The sequence below is a fragment of the Gossypium hirsutum genome, chromosome A12 (assembly GCF_007990345.1).
Source record: "Gossypium hirsutum isolate 1008001.06 chromosome A12, Gossypium_hirsutum_v2.1, whole genome shotgun sequence".
Lineage (NCBI taxonomy): Eukaryota > Viridiplantae > Streptophyta > Magnoliopsida > Malvales > Malvaceae > Gossypium > Gossypium hirsutum.
The window spans coordinates 1,855,536-1,878,466 of NC_053435.1; the positions used below are offsets into that span (position 1 = coordinate 1,855,536).

General features: G+C 30.0%; 1 protein-coding gene and 2 non-coding genes across 4 annotated transcripts; 1 reads left to right on the plus strand and 2 right to left on the minus strand.

Moving 5' to 3' along the window:
• Positions 1-1,288: 1,288 nt before the first annotated feature.
• Positions 1,289-1,374, minus strand: TRNAM-CAU (transfer RNA methionine (anticodon CAU)). The gene is given in 2 exon segments: positions 1,289-1,324; positions 1,337-1,374. It is a non-coding gene; the product is annotated as a tRNA-Met (tRNA).
• Positions 1,375-8,602: 7,228 nt separating this feature from the next.
• TRNAM-CAU (transfer RNA methionine (anticodon CAU)) lies at positions 8,603-8,688 on the minus strand. The gene is given in 2 exon segments: positions 8,603-8,638; positions 8,651-8,688. It is a non-coding gene; the product is annotated as a tRNA-Met (tRNA).
• A 977-nt stretch (positions 8,689-9,665) lies between these two features.
• On the plus strand, positions 9,666-11,234 carry LOC107939285 (heavy metal-associated isoprenylated plant protein 3). Of its 2 annotated transcripts, none has more exons than XM_016872593.2 (3): positions 9,666-10,190; positions 10,647-10,722; positions 10,995-11,234. In XM_016872593.2, the coding sequence occupies exons 1-3, from the start codon at positions 9,894-9,896 to the stop codon at positions 11,114-11,116; spliced, it is 495 nt and encodes a 164-aa protein (XP_016728082.1). In that variant the 5' UTR covers positions 9,666-9,893; the 3' UTR covers positions 11,117-11,234. The 2 variants fall into 2 exon arrangements, with proteins under 2 accessions (XP_016728082.1, XP_040938351.1); XM_041082417.1 differs by having other exon boundaries at positions 9,739-10,190; positions 10,865-11,002.
• The last annotated feature ends 11,697 nt before the right edge of the window (positions 11,235-22,931 follow it).

Consider the following 22,931-nt stretch of genomic DNA (forward strand, 5'->3'; position numbering starts at 1 on the left):
TTTTTTTACTAAATGACCATTTTACCCTTCATGTTTCTTTAAAATTTCATCATTAGTCACTACTTTTGATAAATTTGTGATTTAGTCCCTCTTATTTCTTCACTTATTCAATTTGGTCTCTACATGTGAATTCCATGTCCTAATAAACTAGGTTATTTTTACTCTTGTTCCTTTAAATTTCTCATTTTACACTTTGACCCCTTATATTTTTGAATATCTACTCCTGGGCCACAATTTTTTCACATATTCACGATTTAGTCATTGCTTTAGGCTAACATATCTCAACATACTTCTTAATTTAAAATTTTCTTTAGCATTTATTAACCTTCTCTATTATCATCTTTATATCTCCCCCTCATTTTATCAGAAATCAATTATACACTATTTAATTTAACACTATTTTTATAATATATCGATTTTTTTGGGTGTTACAGACTGATTGAGTTGGTGTAATCTATCAACCAAGTCTCAATTCAGTTGAGCAATTAATCACAAACCCTTTTTTTTTAGTAAAATCAGAAACATTATTATAATAACTTAAATTATGTAAAATTTTAAAATTGCATTTGAAGGGATTTGGACACAAAATAATAAATAAGAAAAATTAGATCATCCTAATTGAACAAAATAAATTCTTTAGCGGTTTATAAGATTGATGAGAAAAAACTTTGAGATACAACTATTTTATAACATTCAATAAATAATGCATGGGGAACTGTAAAAGTCCCATTCCAACATTTTCAATATATTTTTCTCTCTAATTCAAATATATATATATTAAATAATTATTTGTTACCGTTGAAATTTTTATTCTATAACCAAAATTGACATTTTTTCATTTAACTTTAAATTATAATTTTAAAAAAGAAATGGAATATATGGAACAAATAATTATAAAAACCTAAAAATAAATATAAATATGTGTCAAAATTTCAATTCCGTTTGTAAAGTTGAAAATTTTCATTATTTATATGTCAAATAATCATTCATTTTAGAAGAAAATATTTTTCTCTTATCTTAACAAAAAAGAAAAAGAAAGGGATTGGTGTAAATGAATACAATATGTTAGAATTTCAATTCCATTTGTGAAGTTAAAATTTTTACCGTTTATGTATTAAATAATTACAAAAATTTAAAAATAAATAAATATAATATGTCATAATCTTAATTCCACAGTTAAAAATTCAATAAACGTAAATGAAAAAATTTAAAAATAAATAAATATAATATGTCATAATCTTAATTCCACAGTTAAAAATTCAATAAACGTAAATGAAAAAATTAGGCTTGGGGTGAGAGAGGCTCGAACTCTCGACCTCAGGATTACTCAGAAAGCTATGAGACCTACGCGCTAGCCAACTGCGCCACCACCCCTAACGTGTCGAAAGTTTTGTAGTAGCAAATAATAAATTCGTCAGAAACTATAATTTTTACCGAATTTTACAACATTTTCTAATCTTATCATGTATATATATATAATATAACAATGTATACATATTATAAGTTGGGTAATTGGTTACCTAACTTCTAAAAGTTTTCATTTTAGACACCTAAAAATAAGCATGTAAAATGGTGACTCACGTTACATGATTTGTTTTAATATGAAAAGCTTAAGCGATTTAGTGGTGGATTTTATTCGGAATCTAAATACTAACAGCAAAGATTCAGCAACAAAAGAAAAATTGAACAGGAGGAAAGAAAGGAGTCTACTTATTTTATTTCATAGGCTCTAATAATCCAAAAGAATATTTATACAAGTGCTTGTTAGTATGCTAGTTGAGTCTCATCCGTACTAACAAGAAGCTTAATTGACCTACTAACTAGGGCGAAACTAAAAAATTTTTCGAAATTAAATTGTAATTTTTATAATAGCAAAAAAATAATTTCATCATTTTTAATAACTTATATTTTTATAATTTTTAAAAGCTTAAATCAAATTTTTATATTTTTAAAGAATTCAAAATATAACCTTACCTTTATTAATTTAAAATTTTAAAAATTTAAAAAGATCTAAATAAAATTTTTTCTATTTTAGAGAAATCCGAACCTCCTCCTAACCCCTTAATTTTGCCCCTGCTATCAAGCTTAACCACTAACCGAATTAGTTACACAAGTAGAAACAAACTTACAACTAACTGATCAAGCTAACATTTAACACATGCTTAAAACAACAAACTCATGAAGTAACACTTGAGCTGATACAATCTTTAATATTCACCCAACTCAGTAATTTTCAGCAACTTGTTAACAACTTAAAGCTTGGATCCAAATTTGAAGAAAGGAGGGTACAAAGGTTTGGTGAAGACATTTACTATTTGATCATGAGTTGATACAGGGCCAACAATTAAATTACCAGCTACAACTTTCTCTCTCACAATCAACAATTATTAAATAAAAAAATTAATTAAACTTTACAACTCTTTTAAAATTTTCAATTTATTATCAAAATTCCTTTTAGAGAGGGTCGAAATTAAATTGTAATTTATGCAATAGTAAAAATGTAACTTTTAAAGAGTTAAATCAAAATTTTATTATTTTTTAGGGTCCAAAGTGTAATTTTATTTTTATTAATTTAAAATTTTAAAAATTTTAGGGGGGTCAGGCCCCCTGCCAGCACCCTAAATTCACTCCTGGCTATGATACTAATTGTTAGGTCTAAAAATATTAAGAAGATGGGTGAATTAGGATTTTATAAACTTCTACAAACTTTTCTAGTTTAAAAGAAATGAGAAAAGCTTGGACAAATCGATTTACATTCCTTATTTTTTTTTTAAGACTGAGATAGAAACTTCTGCATAAAAATGGTTAAATTAAAACCCTTTTTCTTTTACAAATGCTCAACTAGAAAGCTCTTAATAATTGTTTAAGGTTTTCTACCAAAAAACCTTAACTACATTATTAATTACAAAGAGAAAAAAAAAAACAAACCAATTATCAACCTCTAATAAGTGAGTGTTTGCAAAGTTAAGCTCACTAATACAATAAAACGAGAATAACAAAATATATTATAATAAGCTGCAAGAGATATGTACAAGAAAAAAGAAATAAATAAATAATTGAATAGTTTTCTCTTGTTTTGATTGCTTGGATATTGATCTTTTCTATTTTGTAATGCCTTCGACTTTTATCAAGAACTCAAATTTAGCTATTTGGAGACTTTGCAATATTAATTTTAGATTGAAAAAAGTGGCCTTGCAGCCCAAATATCAATACCTACAAATCCCCAAATATCAATACCTACAAATCAAGTACCGATACCTGCTGTAAAATTAGTCGTTATAAAAGCATGTATTGATACACACAAGGCATGCATCGATACCTAGCCTTCCATTTTGGTTTTGAGGCTACTGACTTGCAATGTATTGATACCTAGACCTTTGGTATCAATACTTAGCTATCAAAATGCCTTAAAATCAATTTAAACACCTTGGGACACTTTAATATTAACTCAAAAACATTTGGTACAAAATTTAATGAAATTTTCAACAATAATTTGTAATGAACCAAAATTCACGGGTATTGAAAAAGTATATTATCAGGCCTCTATCTTAGCGAAATGGGTTCGTAAAATTTATTAGGAATATTTTTGAGTCTAATTTTGTGTTTAAATATGAATTTAACCTAATTAAGAGAAATTAAAAAAAGGGGCTAAATTGAATAAGGGGTAAAATTTAAATTATAGATTAATAAAAAGTAAAAAGGGCTAAAATGACAAATAAGCCATTTAGCATAAGTTAAGGCGGCAAACATGTTAAAGTCTGAGATATTTTTAGATTTTAATCATGAAAATATATATAATTTAATTATAAAATATATTATTAAATTAATTAATTATAAATATAATTAAATTAAATTAAAGTCAAATGTATGATAAAAATATACAAATGTAATAATAGTATGCATACATTTGTAAGATATTTATTTAATTATTTTTTATTTAAGTAAATAGATATTTATTATTTATCATTATTATTATTCTATCAAATTATAATTTATATTATTAAATTATGATTATATTATTAAAAAAAATTAAAATAAAGACAAATGTATGGTGATTAAATTATATAAGTGTAATGGATATATTTATACATTTGTAATATATTTATTTAATTACTTTTTATTTAAGTAAAAAAGATTTTTATTATATTAAAATATTAAATTATATAAAACAAATAAAATAAGGACAATTGGATGGTGATGATAATAGGCAAGTGTCAAATATATGTGTGTCCAATTGTAATATATATTTGTTATTAAATAAGATACTTATTATAATAATAATAATAATAATAATTATTATTATTATTATTAAGTTAATAAAGTAAAAGAATAAAAGAAATGAAATAAAGAAAGAAAACAAAACAAAGTAGAAAAGAATCAGAGAGCAATTCGAAACAGGGGGAAAGAAAAGAAAGAAAGAAAATAAAAGGAGAAATTAGGGTTTGAGAGCTTTAAGCTTTAATTGGTAAGTCAATTAAGTCATTTTTACTTAATTTTGATGTTTTAAAAGCTTTAAAATAAAGTTTTGTTGAAATTAAATTGAAGTCTTGAAAGTTCATAAATTTTATGCATGGGCTCATGTTGGATAAATTGTTGAATTAGGGATTTAATTGAATGAATTTCAAGTTAATAGATTAAATTGTAAAAAAAGCTATAAGTTTTGTGATTGAGGGATTAAATTGAAAGAAATTTTAAATTAGGGTTTTATTATGAACACTTGATAGTTAGGTTGAATTTGATAGGAATTTGAATAAGAATGAAGTATGAATTAAGTTAGTAAAGTGAATTAGTTAATTAGGACCTAATTAAAAATAAAGTGGAAATTGAATAGAAATTTAATTATTTGTTATAATTAGTGTTGTATTAATAATATAAATTATTTTTATTTTCGTAGCTAACAAAGAACCCGAGACATCGACAAAGAAAGGAAAAGAGAAGGTTGATGAAGAGTAATCCGAGAATTACGGTTTGTATTTCTATAAATTGAACTTAACATTTAAAAATTGTTGTTTTTATTATTTGATGTGTATGGAAATATATTAAAGTAAGTATTAGTGTTTTGATATTGAATTGAATGTAAATGAATTTGTAATTATTGTGAAATAGATATTGAAATAATTAATTACTATGAATTGAGAAATGAATTGAATACCCTATTAACTGTATTGGGTTAAGTTGGATATAATTGGCATGCCATAGGATTGGAAGTGTTTTAGGGATACTTCGACCTTGAGTCGATGAGGCACTATAAGTGTCGTACTGTTACTTCAACTTCGAGTCGATGAGGCACCTTGTGTGTCGTATTGTTACTGTTACTTCGGTTTAATCCGATGAGGTACTAAGTACCGTATTACTACTGTTTACTTTGGCAAAGCCGATGAGGTACTGAGTGCCATACTGGTGTGCTGTTTGGATCCGTATATCCGTCTAAGTCCGAGCTATGTTAATAGGAGTAAACTATTGCACTAAATAACTGGATGACTGTATTATTGGACTGAATAACTGATTGTTATTGATTGTTTGATACTAAATAACTGATTGTTATTGAATAACAATAAACAAATAATTGTTATTGAAAAATAATGATTGATATTGAGTTTGAAATAAAATAGAGCATTGGATTGAAAAGGTGAATATTTGAATAGTTATTGAATTTGAGTAGTGTTATCTATGTATTTTATAATTATTTAAGTGTTGGTTTATAGAAAAACCACTGAGTGCATACTCAGTGTATGGTTTGTTTCCGTGCGCAAGTTAGGTACAAAAGTGATTAACGACTCAACATCCAAGCTGATCCCGAACTCAAATATGTGGTGATGTATTTTCTCTTTTAAAAATGACATGTACCTAGGTTGTAATTTGTTGTTATTTTGATACATAAATATTAATGATAAATGATGGTAATGGTTGTTCCATACAATTACATATGTCTTAAACATAGTCTATGTCATAGCTTTGGCCAATTTTATTGAATGATAATTTAAATGAATCAATTTGACATTTTATTTTAGATTGTTATAAACATAAAAATGTTAGAACTTTATATTATTAGTTTGTTATAATTAGAGATGTATAAATTCATGAATCGATTTGTTTGGATTGGTCTCGATTTGAATTTGCAGGGAATGTTAGATATTTATAAAGGGGTTATATTGAGTTTGTACCAAAAAAAAAATTTCGGAGTACCCGAACAACTCCCGATTTAATTCTAACGTGTGATTTGGACCTCGAGGGTCCAATATAGGGACTTTATAATTAAATCAAGACATGTATGTCATTTATTTTGAATTAATTGTAAATTGTCTGATAGGTCCGGTAATACTCCGTAACTCTGTTCCGGTAACAATTTGGGGTTAGGGGGTGTTACATAATTTCACTAAATGACTTGATAATAAAATAAGTAAATTTTATCTTAAATATTATTATATCAAAATCTTGAAATATCAAAGCTAACAAAGATATGTTTAATTATTATTTTTTATATAATTTAACTTTTACATTTTGAATATTTTTACAACACATTTTAAAAAATAGTTTTATATGATATGTGATTTTAATATTTTAATTTATTTATCTTATGACTTATAAACTTAAAGTATATTTTATTAAGATGATATAAAAGCGAATAAATTAATATAATTTTAAAAATTTAAATAATTTAATAATAAGATATTATTTTTCCTATTATTTAAAATTAAAATTTATTTTTATCATTAAATTAAATTTCTTTTAAATTATTTTAAAGTAAAAGTAATTCAAAATCATACATATGTCTTTTTACTTTCACTTAGTAATAATTTATAATTTAAAATTTAAAAATATATTTTTATATTTTATTTTTATATTAAGTCATATTTTAGTGGTTAAAATTTGATATTAGTTTTTGTATTTTGAGAAAGTTGTGGATTTAATCCTTCTACCTTAATTTTGTCATTCTTAGTCCTTGTAATTTTCAAAATTTAAAGTTTTAGTCATCACTAAACTATAATTATTCAACATTAAGTTAAGTTCTACTGTTCCCAAAATTTGACGCGTCAAACATATTATCATACGTATAATGTCATGTCTGGTTGTTATTTTCACATATAACTCACTTAAAATCTAGTTAATAGAGTAAAGACTATCATTTGTGTCAAGATTGAAATTTCAAAATTCGAAAAGTATAAGGACTTAGAATCATTCAATTGGAGAATATGGACCAAATCTACAATTGTACATATAGTATATGACTAGTAATTTAATTCAACCAAACGAATTTAATATATTCTATTTGGGTTAGGACTAAATTTTCAAAGTTTAAAAGTATGAGGATTATAGCATAATTTAACCTATTCGAAAAGTACAAATACTAAAATTGATCAAATTAAAATATAGGGACTAAATCCACAACTTTCTTAAAGTACAGGGACTATAGCAAAATTGAACCTATTTTAAATATTTTATCATACTTAACTTAAAATTAATAATATTTATAATATCTTTTTGTTATACTAAAAATATTTAAAATATAAGATAATAATTTTATTTTATTTAAAAAAATTTAAATTATATTTTTTAGTTTTTAATTAAATAAAATTAACGTGTAAACATATATCATATAAATAAAATTAACCCATGTTTAGAAACTAATATATATACAATATATACAAATTTCTAATGTCACATACGTGATATGTAATTTTGTCTATCTAATTTTTTAATTTATTTATTAAAATAATGTATTGTAATTAGTGTGAAATAATATTTATTATTAAAATTATTGAAAATAATTAAAATATATTAACTTATTTACTAATTCAAATATTATAATAAATTCAAATCATAATTAAAGCATGTTTACCATATTAAACCCCATATGATTGCTTGATGGGTAAGGGTGTTCATTGTCCTAAGTATGGTCTGGGTTCGAGTCAATAAATTTACTATTTAATCATTATTGTTTTATTTTTTTAATAGTCAATAAATTTACTATAATAATTGATAGATAAATATAATTGCAATATATTAGATGATGTAAAATGAATTATTTATAAAATTTATATATGAAATAATAATTAAAAATTTCTATTTAAAATTACAGTAATATAAATTTTCTTTTTATTCTCTTTGTTGATTGGAACATAATAATTTTTATTTATTATATATAAATTCATTAAATAAATTTTTTTAATAGAATCAAAAATCTTATTTATAAGTATAATAAATTTCTTTAATTGAATATTTTAGTAAAATTAAAATTATTATTTAATGTGATGGATCTTATATTTTTAAAAAATCTTTAAAATGGCAAAATTAGTAATATAATGAATAACTAAAGTCATATTGGTCAATTGCAGTAAATTATGCCAGACCCACTATGTAGATACAAGAAAATTATGTAAAATATATATTTTGAAAATTTTTAATTAATGATTATAAATATGTGATAAAGAATTTTTTTATAAATATTATAGCTTGTTATTTGGGTATTAAAATTTGAATTGTTTTATTTAAAGATTATATAAAATTATAAAAATATAAAGAAAATGCGGTAAACATGCTTTAATGCCTTGAATATATATTCAAGAAATATAAAAAGGAAAGGAAAAGAAAAGAATTAATATGGGGTGAGAGAGACTCGAACTCTCGACCTCAGGATTACTCAGAAAGCTATGAGACCTACGCGCTAGCCAACTGCACCACCACCCCTTCGATTGTGGAGAGAGTATCGTTGGATACATCATACATCTATATTGCAGTAAATTCACGTTGATTGAGACATTTACACAAGTATATATTGCATTTACTCTACATGCTGGTTGATTGAGACATTTACACAAGTATATATCTTTGAGAAACAACGGCATTGGGGGTGGCATCCGCACTTTGGCAGGTCAATTCCAAGAATTTAAAACCATCTTCATATGAGATCAACACTAGACAGATGGACAGGCAGTAACCAGAAAGAACAACAGAAGCAACAGGTCTGATATGTTAGTTGTTACCAGCTCTGTCACTGTATCTATTGCAGTCACTTACCATGCCAATCTCATTTATTCTACGTCCTCCCTTTCTTCTACTTTACCTAAACTTTCCCCTCTGCTCTTCTTTTACCCACCATTCTTTGGTGCCCTATAATTTGGCGATCGTTTCTTCATAACCCAATCTTCTATACACTACTCAACATTTGGATTATGATTTTGTATATAAAAGCCACGAGATTTTTTATTTTTTTTCTTTTTAATGGCAAATTGTTGTTCTTAATATACTCATTTAACTCCAACCAAAATCCTTTTATCAGTCAAGTCATAATTTCAGGACTTTGCTTTATCCATGTTTCTCAACATGTTCAAGTAGGTGGCCTCAACACAATAATTGGCACGACCGACAATATCATAATTAGAACTTTAATTTTTAGGGAGACATAAACTTATTGCTTTTCTTCAACAATCGGAATAACATTGGCTCATACCTTTTATGTAATTTTGCGAAAAATATACTCTGGATTTTGCTTTCATTTGTACCATCACATATAATATATATACCAAAGTGAAGGATATAAATTAACATCTTTCAACATTAATAACCCTAGACAAAGATAGGTAGGTGCAAGCATTAACAGAGAAACATCTACTTGCATATAAATACAAGATATATGTAAAATTTAAAAAGAAGGGCTCGTATTCAAGACATAAATTTAAAAACAATCTGGGTAGTATTGACTACTGTCACAGCCTCCAAGGCCTAGTTAGCTAAGTCATAAATGTAGTACATGCATATTTTCCTTTTTTATTTACAATTTCCTACGTTTAACTTATAAGAGCAGACCCTACTTTTCATTTCATCCTTGCTCAGTTAGGTTACCATTTTCCTTATAACCTTCTTCCTCCACAGTTGTCTTGGTTGTTTAGAAGATGAAGAATGGTAAGATGAGAGGTTTCATGTGCCAATCCGCTGCAGTAAATGCAACGTGCATGGCAGTTGATCCTCGCTCGGCAGTGGTGCCAAGAAAGTTAACCAGAATCCGTACAGATAATACTAGATTGATCAACAATTACAAGTACTCTAGGCTCGTCGAGTCTCAAAGATTTGTTGGAGACGACAAGAGATCCATTGTTACTCCCTTGGTCAGAAAGGAAAGAAATCAAGAACAGAAGCCAATGCCCCACTCTAGATCAGTTCAGCTAGTTTCATCAGATCATGTTTTCCAGGTCAGGCTTCGATTATATACCATTTTTTTGTATGACTTTAAGAAGTGACCTATTTACGCTTGTTGATAGTCAATTCTAGTTTTTGACACAAAATTAAGATTTTATGTTGTTTTTCACCTGTGTCTTTTAACGACCATTTGGTTATGTCAATGTGAATCATGTAATAACGTGGGAATGATAAATATATCAACAAAATCAACTGTCCTTCTTGGTTATAACTTATAAGGCTAAATAACCATCTTTTACTTGAATATCTCAATGCCCTGTTCTACATTATCAAGCATGGCCTACGTTGCGCATGTCCAACATTTTCCATGCTTTTTGTTTCTTAATGTATTTGGAAGATCCTTGAGAGGTCATATTCCCCCGCACTCCTATTCAAATATGTGTTGGACATGGGTGTCAAGTAAAATAAACATTGGTTTATATAGTCGTTTCTCTCATAAGCAATTGCAGGTGGTTGTGATGCGAGTCGCTTTGCATTGTCAAGGTTGTGCTGGTAAAGTGAAGAAGCATTTATCCAAAATGGAAGGTATTTTAACGAATCTATGCTACTTATTTAAATTTCCCTCAAGTGATTTCAGTTAAATCATGGCATCATGTGACACCCTTTTTTGTTTTCCTTAAAACGTTACAAAAAAACTTTTCATAACCCGATCTTGGTGCAAAGCCAGAGCTTGAAGCTAAGCCAAGGCTGAGCCAAGCGGTTGCAAAGTAGGGTAAAGTAGCAGTAAATAGAAAGTGATGGCTTTTATGATTGGTTAAAAAAAGATGGGAGTGTGTGACTGTTTTGGAAAAAAGCAGGGGTGACATCATTCAGTATAGAGCTAGAGAGCAAGAGGGTGACGGTGATGGGGCACGTATCGCCAGTGGGAGTCCTGGAGAGCATTTCAAAGGTGAAAAAGGCTGAGTTTTGGCCTTGTTGAACAACTCAAGAGGGGCCGAATTTTACGTTGAAATGCCGAAATGTTTTTTTTTAAAGGGTGAGAATGTGGGGAAGTGTGGCTGTGGAGAAGAAATATAAGATGTTGGGTTTTGTTTGTTTATTTTGATGTTTAGAAATTGGTTACAATATTTAAATTTGAGTGGTCTTGTAACACCCTTAACTCGTATCCGTCGCCGGAACAGGATTTCGGAGTATTATCGGATTTATCAATTCAACAATCAAATAATTCTTATATCCAAACAAACATCATTCAAATACAATCATATAGTAATTCAAGCCCTCGAGGCTAAAACAAACATTAGAAGTAGTTCGGGACTAAACTGAGAACACAAGAAATTTTTAGGAAAACATAGAAAATTTTCAAAGTACAGGGGACACACGCCTGTGTGGTCCGGCCATGTGTCTCACACGGCCAAAGACACACCCGTGTCACAGGCTGTGTGGACATTCAAAATGGGATCACATGGTCGTATCCCAGCCCATGTCCTACCTCGTGTAACTCACTGACTTGGGTCACACAGCCAACCACATGCCCGTGTGACTAGCCCGTGTACCCTTCGAAATTGCCTCACACGCCTATGTACCAGGTCGTGTCAAAACTGGAGGGTACACTGACTTGTGCCACACGGCGAAGCCACATGCCCGTGTGTTAGGCCTTGTAAAGCTACTGACTTAGTTTCAAATTAAGTATCAGGGGGCACACAACCATGTCACCTAACCGTATGTCACACACAGCTGAGAAACACGCCCGTGTCTCGCCCTTATAGACAAAAATAGACTATTTTCCAAGCTATCTTTCTCACCCAAACTTGCATTCACCTACACAACCAAGTCCAATTCATACAATTCCAATACCAACAACCATAATGCTTATAAACATCACAATTTGCCAATTCAAAGCATACCAACATCACCTTCCATAATTCACCTAATTGGTCTTTTTCATATATACCTTATTTTGCCTGATACTTAGCATGCTAATGTATTCTCAATTTCAACCATTTGCTACCTTCATTACCAATTCTCAACAAGACATTCACAAATCAAATATAAACCACATATCAAAGGGCCATTCACATATTTACATAACCAAATTATCAAAATAAGCTAAATCACATGGCTAAACACATAACCAAAACATACATCATTTACAAGCCAAATCAATTGGCTATCAACATTACAAACATATAGGCCATATTAACCACAACACCTATACATGCCATATAATCAAATACCAAGTTCAAAAGTACCAAAATGACAGCCAGATAGTGTGATGAGATCTCCGACAACTCCCAATCCGAGCAAGCTTCGAATTCACTATAAAACACGGAAAAGTAAACAGAGTAAACTATAAAGCTTAGTAAGCTCGAATAGCTAATAAGTATAACTTACCATTCATTCACAATTTCAATTAAGTAAACATGACATAATGTAACTCAATTTAATCCATAAACCTAGCACAAATTCATCCATCAAGTTAGATATGAAGTTCATAAATTTCGTCGATTCAATGCTTGTACATACATACCTGTACTAATTCATATAAATCTCATACTCTTTCATATTATTGATATACTCATTGAACCATTTTGAATAATATCGAGTACTCGGGAATCTCACACCCTAAGTGCCAATACATGGTCGAAACCATCTTAATCTCATATCTCATATGTAAATGCTCATCTCGAGCTATCACTGGTTCTGCTCACACAAGCTGACGGTCAAGACGTAGCTACACAGTGCTGCTGACATAAGATGATGAGTAATCTCAACACATGCCGAAAAACTCAGCCACCGGTAGAACGTACAGACCAGCACCCAAAACACAATAACCCCTAACGACATGTCATTTGTATCCTCTTTATTCCTAAGGTTCAATCGGGATTTCACACGTAACCAAACCTTCGTCGAACATTTCTATAAAATCATATTCATCAATAATGTAATTATAAAGCATTTAAAACAAAATTACATTAGTGCTTATTAACATACAAACTTACCTCGAATTTACACGGAGAGAATCGAGCTATCAATCCACTATTTTGTTTTTCCTCCGATCTAAATCTGAACATTGCTTTTCTTGATCTATATATAATCAAATTTAACTTATTTAAATATCATTCTATTCAATTAACCCAAAATTCATATTATGGAAAAATTACACTTTTGTCGCTTAAATTTTGAATTATTTACAATTTAGTCCCTAGCTCATAAAAATGAAAAATTCATGCAATTCCATTTCAACCCATACTAGCCGAATTCTATATAGACTCATAGTAGCCCAAAATTTTCATTATTTTACACATTTACTACATAATTTTCACATTTTTCAATTTAATCCCTAATTGACAATTTTATCAAAAATCACTTAACAGATGTTGTTTATCTAACAACAACCATTCATTTTCTACCATCAAACATCAAAACACATATACATTCAGCAATTGTAAAACCCTAGACTTTTAACAGATTCAAAAATCAGTCCCTGGGCTAGCTAGATTAAGCTACAACAATTCCAAAAACATAGAAATCATTAAAAACGAGACAAAAATCACTTACCAATTTTACACACAAGCTTGTCCGAATGTGAAGGATGAAAAATGGCTTCTTGCTCTAGAATTTTTGGTTGGAGAAAGATGGAAAAAGATGAAAATTTGTTTTGTTTTATTTATTTTAACTTTAATTACTAATTACCAAAATTAACCTTAAAAATTATCACAAATTTCAAAATTGTCAAGCCATTATCATCCACAACACATTAATGGGCTATTTACCACATAAGGGTCTCCACTTTAAAGTTTTATAGCTATTAGACACCTTTAGCTATTAGAACACAACTTTTGTACTTTATGTGATTTAGTCTTTTTTATCGAATTGAGCATGCAAACGTTAAAATTTCTTAACAAAATTTCTATAAAATCATACTATCATGATGTAGACCTCAAAATAATAATAGAATAAATATTTTAACCTCGGATTTGTAGTCCCAAAACTACTATTCCGATTTGATTAAAAACAGGTTGTTATAAGTCCTCAATGTTGGCTCACCCAAAACAAAAAAGAGGGATATAGATGGAGTAGGTATGGGGACTTTTTGTATTTTGGAATGGTCTTGATCGGGATGTTTCATAGTAACAATTATAATTATAAATTAGGTATATATGAAAATTTATGTTAACATGAAGACCTATATAAGTTTAATGAACATAAAATCAGATTTTGGGCATCAAGTAACGAAAATAATTGAAAACCAAGCCAGCTTAAATAATGTGGGTTGTAGAAGAATGAAATCATGCAAGCACTTCGCAGAGGCCATTAGGCTCGCATATCCTGCTCTGGCTTTCTTTTCTGGATTTTGCACTATGTTCACCATTTAATTATTTTCATTGTTGTTACCTATTCCAGCATGTGCACCATTAACCATGTTTGGTTGGCTGTAATAGCAATGTATTACAGTTCAAATCAATGGGCCCATCACCACACCATTGTTTGGTTCGCTGTAATAGGTTATTTGTAACACCCCTCACCTGTATCCGATGCTGGGATAGGGTTTGAGGCATTACCGGGGCTTTACACTTATAACACACTATTTGGGTCGCAAATTTTTGCTCAAATTTAAAACCTTTCAACCATGAATATCTCATCCCTTATATAGGCCTTCGAGGCCTATAACGTACCTATAGGCAGTGCGGGACAAATTCGGGCACGTTCGATAAACCTTGGGCTCCTCAGAGAATTTTCCTTATCTTAAAGTGTTACACGCCCGTGTAGATGGGCTGTGTGGACTCACACGCCCGTGTGACTTGGGACATGCCTATGCCCTTCGGCCGTGTGTAACATTGACTTATCAACACGACCGTGGGACACGCCTCTGCTGTCGACTCGTAGGCAACACTGTCTTTTAGACATGGCAGGGATACACGCCCGTGTGGCCTACTCGTGTGCACTATTGATATAAAATTTCAAGTGCAGGGGTCATACGGCCATAGCCCACACCCATGGGAAGGAACCGTGTGTCACACACGGCTTAGATACAAACCCGTGTGTCTGACTATGTGGACCCTAATAGGCTATTTTCCAAGCCTTAAGTTACCCATTTCTACTCCTTATACCTAGTGGTTACCAAGTTCGAAGGAAAGCATGATTGTAACACCCCTAACCCGTATCCGCTGCCAGAACAGGGTTTCAGAGCATTACTACCATTTACAGATCACTTAAAAAAATTAAAATACTTACGATTCAATGCATCATATAAAATAAATATATTACCATTCAATCAACAATTTGGCACTTATATAAGCATCAAACAACAACATTGTTAGTATACTTGCTCATATCTCATATAAATTCAACATTAATATATCTATTTTCTCGACATGTCGCACTTGAGTTTAATAATAGTCTCAATTACATAATTTCCTTGTATCAACATATCAAAGATAATCATATATGTACATGTCATGAAACATATCATGCTCTTACCGTTTCTTCACAAGCATATATCATTCATTTCATTATATCAATATTTTATGCTTCATCATTTCCATATATTTTATGTATATTTATTCTGGTAATAGCTTATATCAAACTTAACATAAATTATATTCCATGTACTTATACTTATTTTGTTTATCCATTTTCATAATTATTTCATACAACGCTTTTGTATATATATTTCCATATGACCAGTTCTTGTAAACATTTCACACAACCATTTCATATAACCATTCGTCATCTGATACATTTTACCTGAATATCAATTGTTCAACAAATGTTATAGCGTCTCCTATCCACGGCCTTATTTATCTTTGACGTGATGCCATAGTGTCTTTCAACTATGGTCTTACTCATTTTCTGTCATGTTGCCATGGTATCTTTCAACCATGGTCTTATTCTTTTCATGTCACGTTGCCATAGTATCTTTCAACCATGGTCTTACACATCTCATATCAGGTTGCCATGGTATCTTTCAACCATGGTCTTACACATTTCATATCAGGTTGCCATGGTATCTTTCAACCATGGTCTTACACACAGGTTGCCAAGGTATCTTTCAACCATAGTCTTACACATTTCATATCAGAGAGCACACTCCCGCGAACCTCATCCTTACAGTGGGATTACCAGTCCAGGCTAAATCCCCTGTAATATAAACTCATAGAGTATTGTCGGGATTACCAGTCCAGGCTAAATCCCCTGCAATGACAATTACTCTAATGAGCTTGGATCTGAATTACCAGTCCAGGCTAAATTTAGACCCTAATTCGGATTACCCATTCGGGCTAAATCCGTTCTACACATATTCTTCGGGAGGGCTATATCAGGATAGGATCACCCGTCCGGGCTAGATCCTTTTTACCGTCAATTCCTTTTCAGAGATCCATCGAATTTTCCTTTCATTCAACCGAGATTTCTTCTCCTTTTATCAAATTTATCAATGTTTCATAAATTTTCATACAATGAACATTCAAATCATATTCACATAAATAACATACAATCTCAAGCATTTAAGAATATAATTCAAGTTACACGAACTTACCTCATTGCTTGTTTGTGTTTATAATTTCATTAATCTGATATCTTTTCTTTTCCACGATCAAGTCTCATATTTGAGTCGTCCGGATCTTTATAAATAAATTTGATCATCATTTTCATTCATTTCATATTCTAATGCATTTAATTAATGCTCTAGGCAAAATTACCATTTTGCCCCTAAACTTTTTAATTAATGACGATTTCATCCTTAGGGTCAGGAAAATAAAATTCTTGCAATTTAATCCTTATTTCCAGGTATTATTCTCATATATATTGACAACAATCCATGAATTCTATAAAATATCAGAATTTTTTCATAATTTCAACACTTTTCAATTCAATCCCTAAAACATGTTTTCCCCCGATCTTGAACTAAATTAATAATTTCATTCAATTTTGTAATTTAAATAATAAAATAATCCATTTCATGCAATTTTTTCATTTTTGACATGTTTACAAAATTACCCATAAAGTTTTACTTTTATTCAATTTAGTCCCTGAGCCTAAAATATGCAAATTAGCCATGTTAGATGAATATTCATACATATTTTTCCTCCTCCTCCTCTCCGTTCCACATTCTTAATATAGATAACACACTTGTAAGTAACATTATCCATAATTTTTATTATTTACTTTTATGAATATTGAAGCTGTCTATCTGCATCATAGTCACTAAATTATTTATATCTGGATCTATAGAACTAAAAATTAATATCTGATAATTTTCCCTGAATCTAGACTCATATATATTCTTACCATAAAAATTTAAGAATTTTTGGTTTAGCCAATAAGTATAGTTTATTCTTTAAAGTTACCCTTGTTCTGCTGTCTGACAGTTCTGATCCCTCTTCACTAAAAATTAATTATCTCCTCATAAAGGATTCAAATGATGTTCTTGTTTGTTTCTCTTAAAAATAGACTCATTCATGATTTTATAAATATAAATTTAAGCCCCTAATTATTTTTATTCAATTTTTATGATTTTTCAAAGTCAGAACAGGGGAACCCTAATTCATTCTGACCTTGTCTCAAAAAATTAATTATATCTAAAAATTTAAAAATCCATTGCTTACACTATTTCTTCTATGAGAAACTATACTCAATAATCTTTAATTCCATATTTTTTTCATCTTCTAATTCGATTTCTACAATTTATGGTGATTTTTCAAAGTTAGTCTACTGTTGCTGTCCAAACTGTTTTTGTGCAAGCTATTAATTACCATGTTATAACACCCTTATTTTCTTTTTCTACACTATTTCTCATCACTTTCTCTTATTTTCTCTTCACTAACATATCAAAAACATAGGACCTTATGTAAGAAAACTCTACTATAACATTATTTCCATGCTTTGTCAATAATAACAAACTTAAAAACATATTGATCTTGATATACTTACCTTGTTCTATTGATACTAATCTTTAACTTGATTTTATCTCTCCTCCAGCTTCTATTTCTTGAATCCAACTTGATATTCTAACTCCCCATGCTCTCCTTAACATTTTTGTCTCTTGGTAGCTTTGGAAATTCATTTGATTTTTGGGTGAAAATGGTGAATTTTTGGTAAAAGGACCAAATTGTAAAGAAAGCAAAACTTTCTTTCTTCCTCTCTTTCTCTCACGTTAGTGCATGAGAAAATATGGATGAGAATTTCTCATCTTTCTTTCTTTATATACTAATAAAATAATAATAAAATATCTTATTAAAGTATTAATAAAATAATTATAAAATATCAAAATATCTCTGGCATCATTATTAGTTTCTAGATTTCTCTCTCTTTCAATTGGCCATTTTACCCTTCATTATCTTTTAAAATTCCATCCTTGAATCATCATTTAATTTGGTAAAATTACAATTTAGTCCCTCATAGTTCTTCATCTATTCAATTTGGTCCTAATTCATCTGTAACACCCCCACGCCCGAAACCATCACCGGAGTCAAGCTTGAGGTGTTACTAAACTTATCTTACCTTTTAAACAACTGTAAACCACTTATTTTAATTTTTGGAATAAACTGTTTTTCTGCGTCATGGTTGCTTAAAAATTCATTTCTCGAGTTTCAAAACTCAAAATTAAGATCCGTAAATTTTTTCTGAAACTAGACTCATATATATATCTACTAATTTTTTTCTAGAATTTTTGACTTGGCCAATTAGTAAAGTTTATTAGTTAAATTTTCCACTGTTTCAAAACTCAACTACACTGACCTCTTCTTACTACGAGCCATGTTTCTTCCTGTAAAAAATTCATATGACTAAGCAGTTTGTTTCTCTCAAAACTAGATTCAACAAGGATTCTAACCATATAAATTACACCTTCTAATTAGTTTTGTAAAATTTATGGTGAATTTCCAAATTTGAAACAGGGGATCCAGAAATTGCTCTGACCCTGTTTCACTAAAACTCAGATATCTCATAAAATATAATACCTTTACCTGTTTTGCTTATTCCATAAGAAAATATACATAATAAGATTTAATTTAATATATTATTCATCTTCAAACTATGTTTCTGCAATTTTTAGTGATTTTTAAAAGTTACGTCATTTCTGTTACTTGAATCTGTTTTTAGGTTACTTTCACATTTTTCATAATTTTCATGTGATAATCATCAATCAATCATACATATTAATAAATATGTATATCATCGGCCATTTTATTAGCTAATCACTAGCAAGTATTTACACATCATTCATTGTTCATATTATACCAAAAGTAGCTAAGTTTCTATACATGCCATACCCAAAACAAAACGTCTAGTTATACCGAGTTATTTCTTTGATAGTGTGATCGGCCTCCGACGTTTCCTTCGATCCCCAAGTGACTAGATAAGTACTATAAGAAGAAGAAAATAAAGAGATTAAGCACTAGGCTTAGTAAGCTTACAAGCAAATAAATCACAACATTCAACATAATGGATAATTATGCATAATATCATCTAACATCATAAATTTCTTTACTTCTCAATTTGTATCTTCTTCTTTATTCCCTTACCTTCTTTCTTACCTGACCTTTCCTTTTTCATAAGTATAATCTACTTTTCCTTTGCTGTTAATTCACTGTAATTTAACTCGTATCCTGACCCGTTGAACCACTCGGAATACTAAGGATACTAGGGTCGTTCCTGTCTATCAATATCCTGCCAATGCCATGTCTTTGACATGGACTTACATGAATTATTCCTGTCTCCAATGCCATATATAATATGGACTTACATGGCTCAATCCTGTCTCCAAAGCCATATTTCTAATATGGACTTACATGACTCATTTCTGTTCTGTCCTGTCAACTCTAATATCCTAACATTCCTAGGGTTCAACCGGGGCTTTCTAACACTTTTCCTCTGTCACTCCACCTTAAATTCGACTTTACATATTTTCATAACATAAGTATATAAATGCTGGAAATTGACAATAATAATGTAAAATAAAATAATATTGCATTTATTTACTGTAACTTACCTTGATACAAAATGTGACTAAACTTTACAATTTAGTCCTTTACTTTTTCTTTTCCCCGATCTACTCCCGAATTTCGTTCTTCTTGATCTATAATAGCAAATTTAACTTATTTAATATTCACATTTATTAAAACAGTCCTTGACCCAAACTTTTGCAAAATTATATTTTTACCCCTAAACTTTCACATATTTGCACTTTTGCCCCAAGGCTCGTAAATTAAACTTCATCCTATTTTCTTATGTTTTATGACATGCTGATCATTTTTCCCTTCTATGGCAATATCAAAATCACACTCTAACATATACTTATGACTATTGGTATTTTTTTTTCCAATTTAAGCCCTTTTACTCGTCTTCACTTAAAACCGAATAACATAAGTTGTTTAACATAATTTAAAACCTCATATTCTATCATAAAACACCAAAATACACAAATTTCAGCCATGGGTATTTTTCCAAATATGAACCCTAGGCTGAATTATTGCTAGAATAAGCTTAATCAAGTTACCGAGACTCCAAAAACGTAAAGATCATTAAAAACGGGGCTTGGAATCACTTACTATGAAGCTTGAAAGTTGAAGAAACCCCAACTATGGAGGAGAGAAAAAATCGGCAGAAACTAATTGAGAAGATGACCATTTTTGTGTTATTTTTCCCTATTTAATTCATTTAATATCTAAATGACCAAATTACCCCTCCATACTAAACTTTCAAAAATACCTTCCATGTCCTAATTTTTGTCCATGAACTTAAAATTGGTCAAATTGTTATTTAAACCCTCCTAATTAATATTCCAAAGTAATTTCATACTAAAAAATTCTAGAATGCAAGTTTTGCAAATTATTCAATTTAGTCCCTAACCTCAACTTAAGCACTTTATGCATGGAATTTCATCACGAAATTTTCACACAATCATGCAATCATACCATGAACCTTAAAATAATAATAAAATAAATTTTTCTACCTCGAATTTGTGGTTTCGCAACCACTATTCTGTTTAGGCCCTATTTTGGGATGTTACATCATCCATTTTCCTTAGTTTCTAGATCATTCCACTCTTAAATTATTTACACTATTGGTCCTTCAACTTTTTCATATTTACACTTTAACCCCTCAAATTATGAATATTTACTCTTGTGCAACAAAACTTTTCTCACTTTTACAATTTAGTCCTTTCTTGAATTAATATATCATAATATACTTCTCAATATTGACATAACTCAAAATTTCCCTGTTTGTCACTTTATTTCTTTATTTTACTATATCAAGGATAATATCTTACTGTAAAAATTTTCAGGGTATTACAATGATTATACACTTATAAATAATCTTGATAAAACTAGTTGTATGGAAACCTCATATTATTGGTTTCATACATGAAAGGTTATTTCCCATTTAGTGTTTATGGGTTTCCATGTCACTTTAATTCGTCCGAAATTGGCTCGTTCATGTAACTCATTTCCAACTGGTAACAATCCATCACTTGTAAAAAAAACCATACAAAAATTCGTAGGTCATAGCCTACTTCAATTAAGCCAATTTTCATGGCCATATACAAAAAGATAAATATATTTTTACATGCCTTCATTTGGAAAATCAAATGACACATATAGCAAAATACTCAAAAATCCTATACATGCCATTGAACAAAATAAAAATGTCTTTATACCAAAGCTTGTCTAGTTGATAGTGTGTTGACTCTCCAATCGTCTTCCAGTCCTTACGAGTCTTCGAGCTCTGTGAGACAGGGAAAAAGGGAGGGGTAAGCATTTACATGCTTAGTAAGCTCGAATAACAGGAAAGTAAACTTACCAAGTATTTAACATGCATCCATGATAGATAAGGAAACCAACAATTATTAAATGGTTCCCTATTACATGCACTCAACTTATAAGTTAGTAACATAATCAAGCATTATATAATTTAATTAGATGAGCTCATCATTCAACATCTCATTTACACAAACATCTCATGTTAATCTCGTTGAGTTTCTAGGAAATCTCGATGGAATACCCATTAACTATCAATTCATACGAATGATCATTCCATATACGCACTCCCGCGAACCTCACATTTTATGGCGGGATTACCAGTCCAGGCTAAATCCCCCATTTTATGAACTCATGAGGTGATGTCGGGATTACCAGTTCAGGCTAAATCCTTTAATACGACAAACACCCTCAATGAGCTCGGATCTGAATTACCAGTCCAGGCTAAATTCAGACCCTAATCGGATTACCCATCCGGGCTAAATCCATAATGCGCACATATTCTTCAAGAGGCTCGACCATTCAAAGGAACACCTGTCCAGGCTAGATCCCTTCAATATTTGAGATCAACGAATTACCTGTCCGGGCTAAATCCTTACTGCAACACATGCAGGATCTCGTTACACATATCAATCAGGGTTTATCCATCGAATTCCCTTTTTCAACCTCAACCGAGACATTTTTCACATGTTACCATCAAATATGCATTTCTATGATATTTCATGCCAATAATAAATGAAATCATCATACATTAATAAATCCTACAAATATGCATATTTGGGGTTTACTTTAAGTTATCTTACTTGGTATTTGTTTTGGAGCTGTGTTTCGGTTATTCCGAAACCTTTTGTTTACCTCGATCGACCTTCGGAATTTGTTCCTCGGGGTCTATAACAACAAAATTATATCATTAATACCCCACATTATACATCACAAATCTAATCCTCACCCCCGGTCCAAATGACCGTTTTGCCCTTAATTTTTAACATTTTTACGATTTAGTCCCTAGGCTCGTATAATGAAACACATGCACTT

Coding starts and splice junctions, on each gene's coding strand:
- LOC107939285 (XM_016872593.2), top strand. CDS start 9,894: ATGAAGAATGGTAAGATGAGAGGTTTCATGTGCCAATCCGCTGCAGTA. Junction 10,191..10,646: donor CATCAGATCATGTTTTCCAG/GTCAGGCTTCGA, acceptor AAGCAATTGCAG/GTGGTTGTGATGCGAGTCGC. Junction 10,723..10,994: donor GCATTTATCCAAAATGGAAG/GTATTTTAACGA, acceptor GGAAAAAAGCAG/GGGTGACATCATTCAGTATA.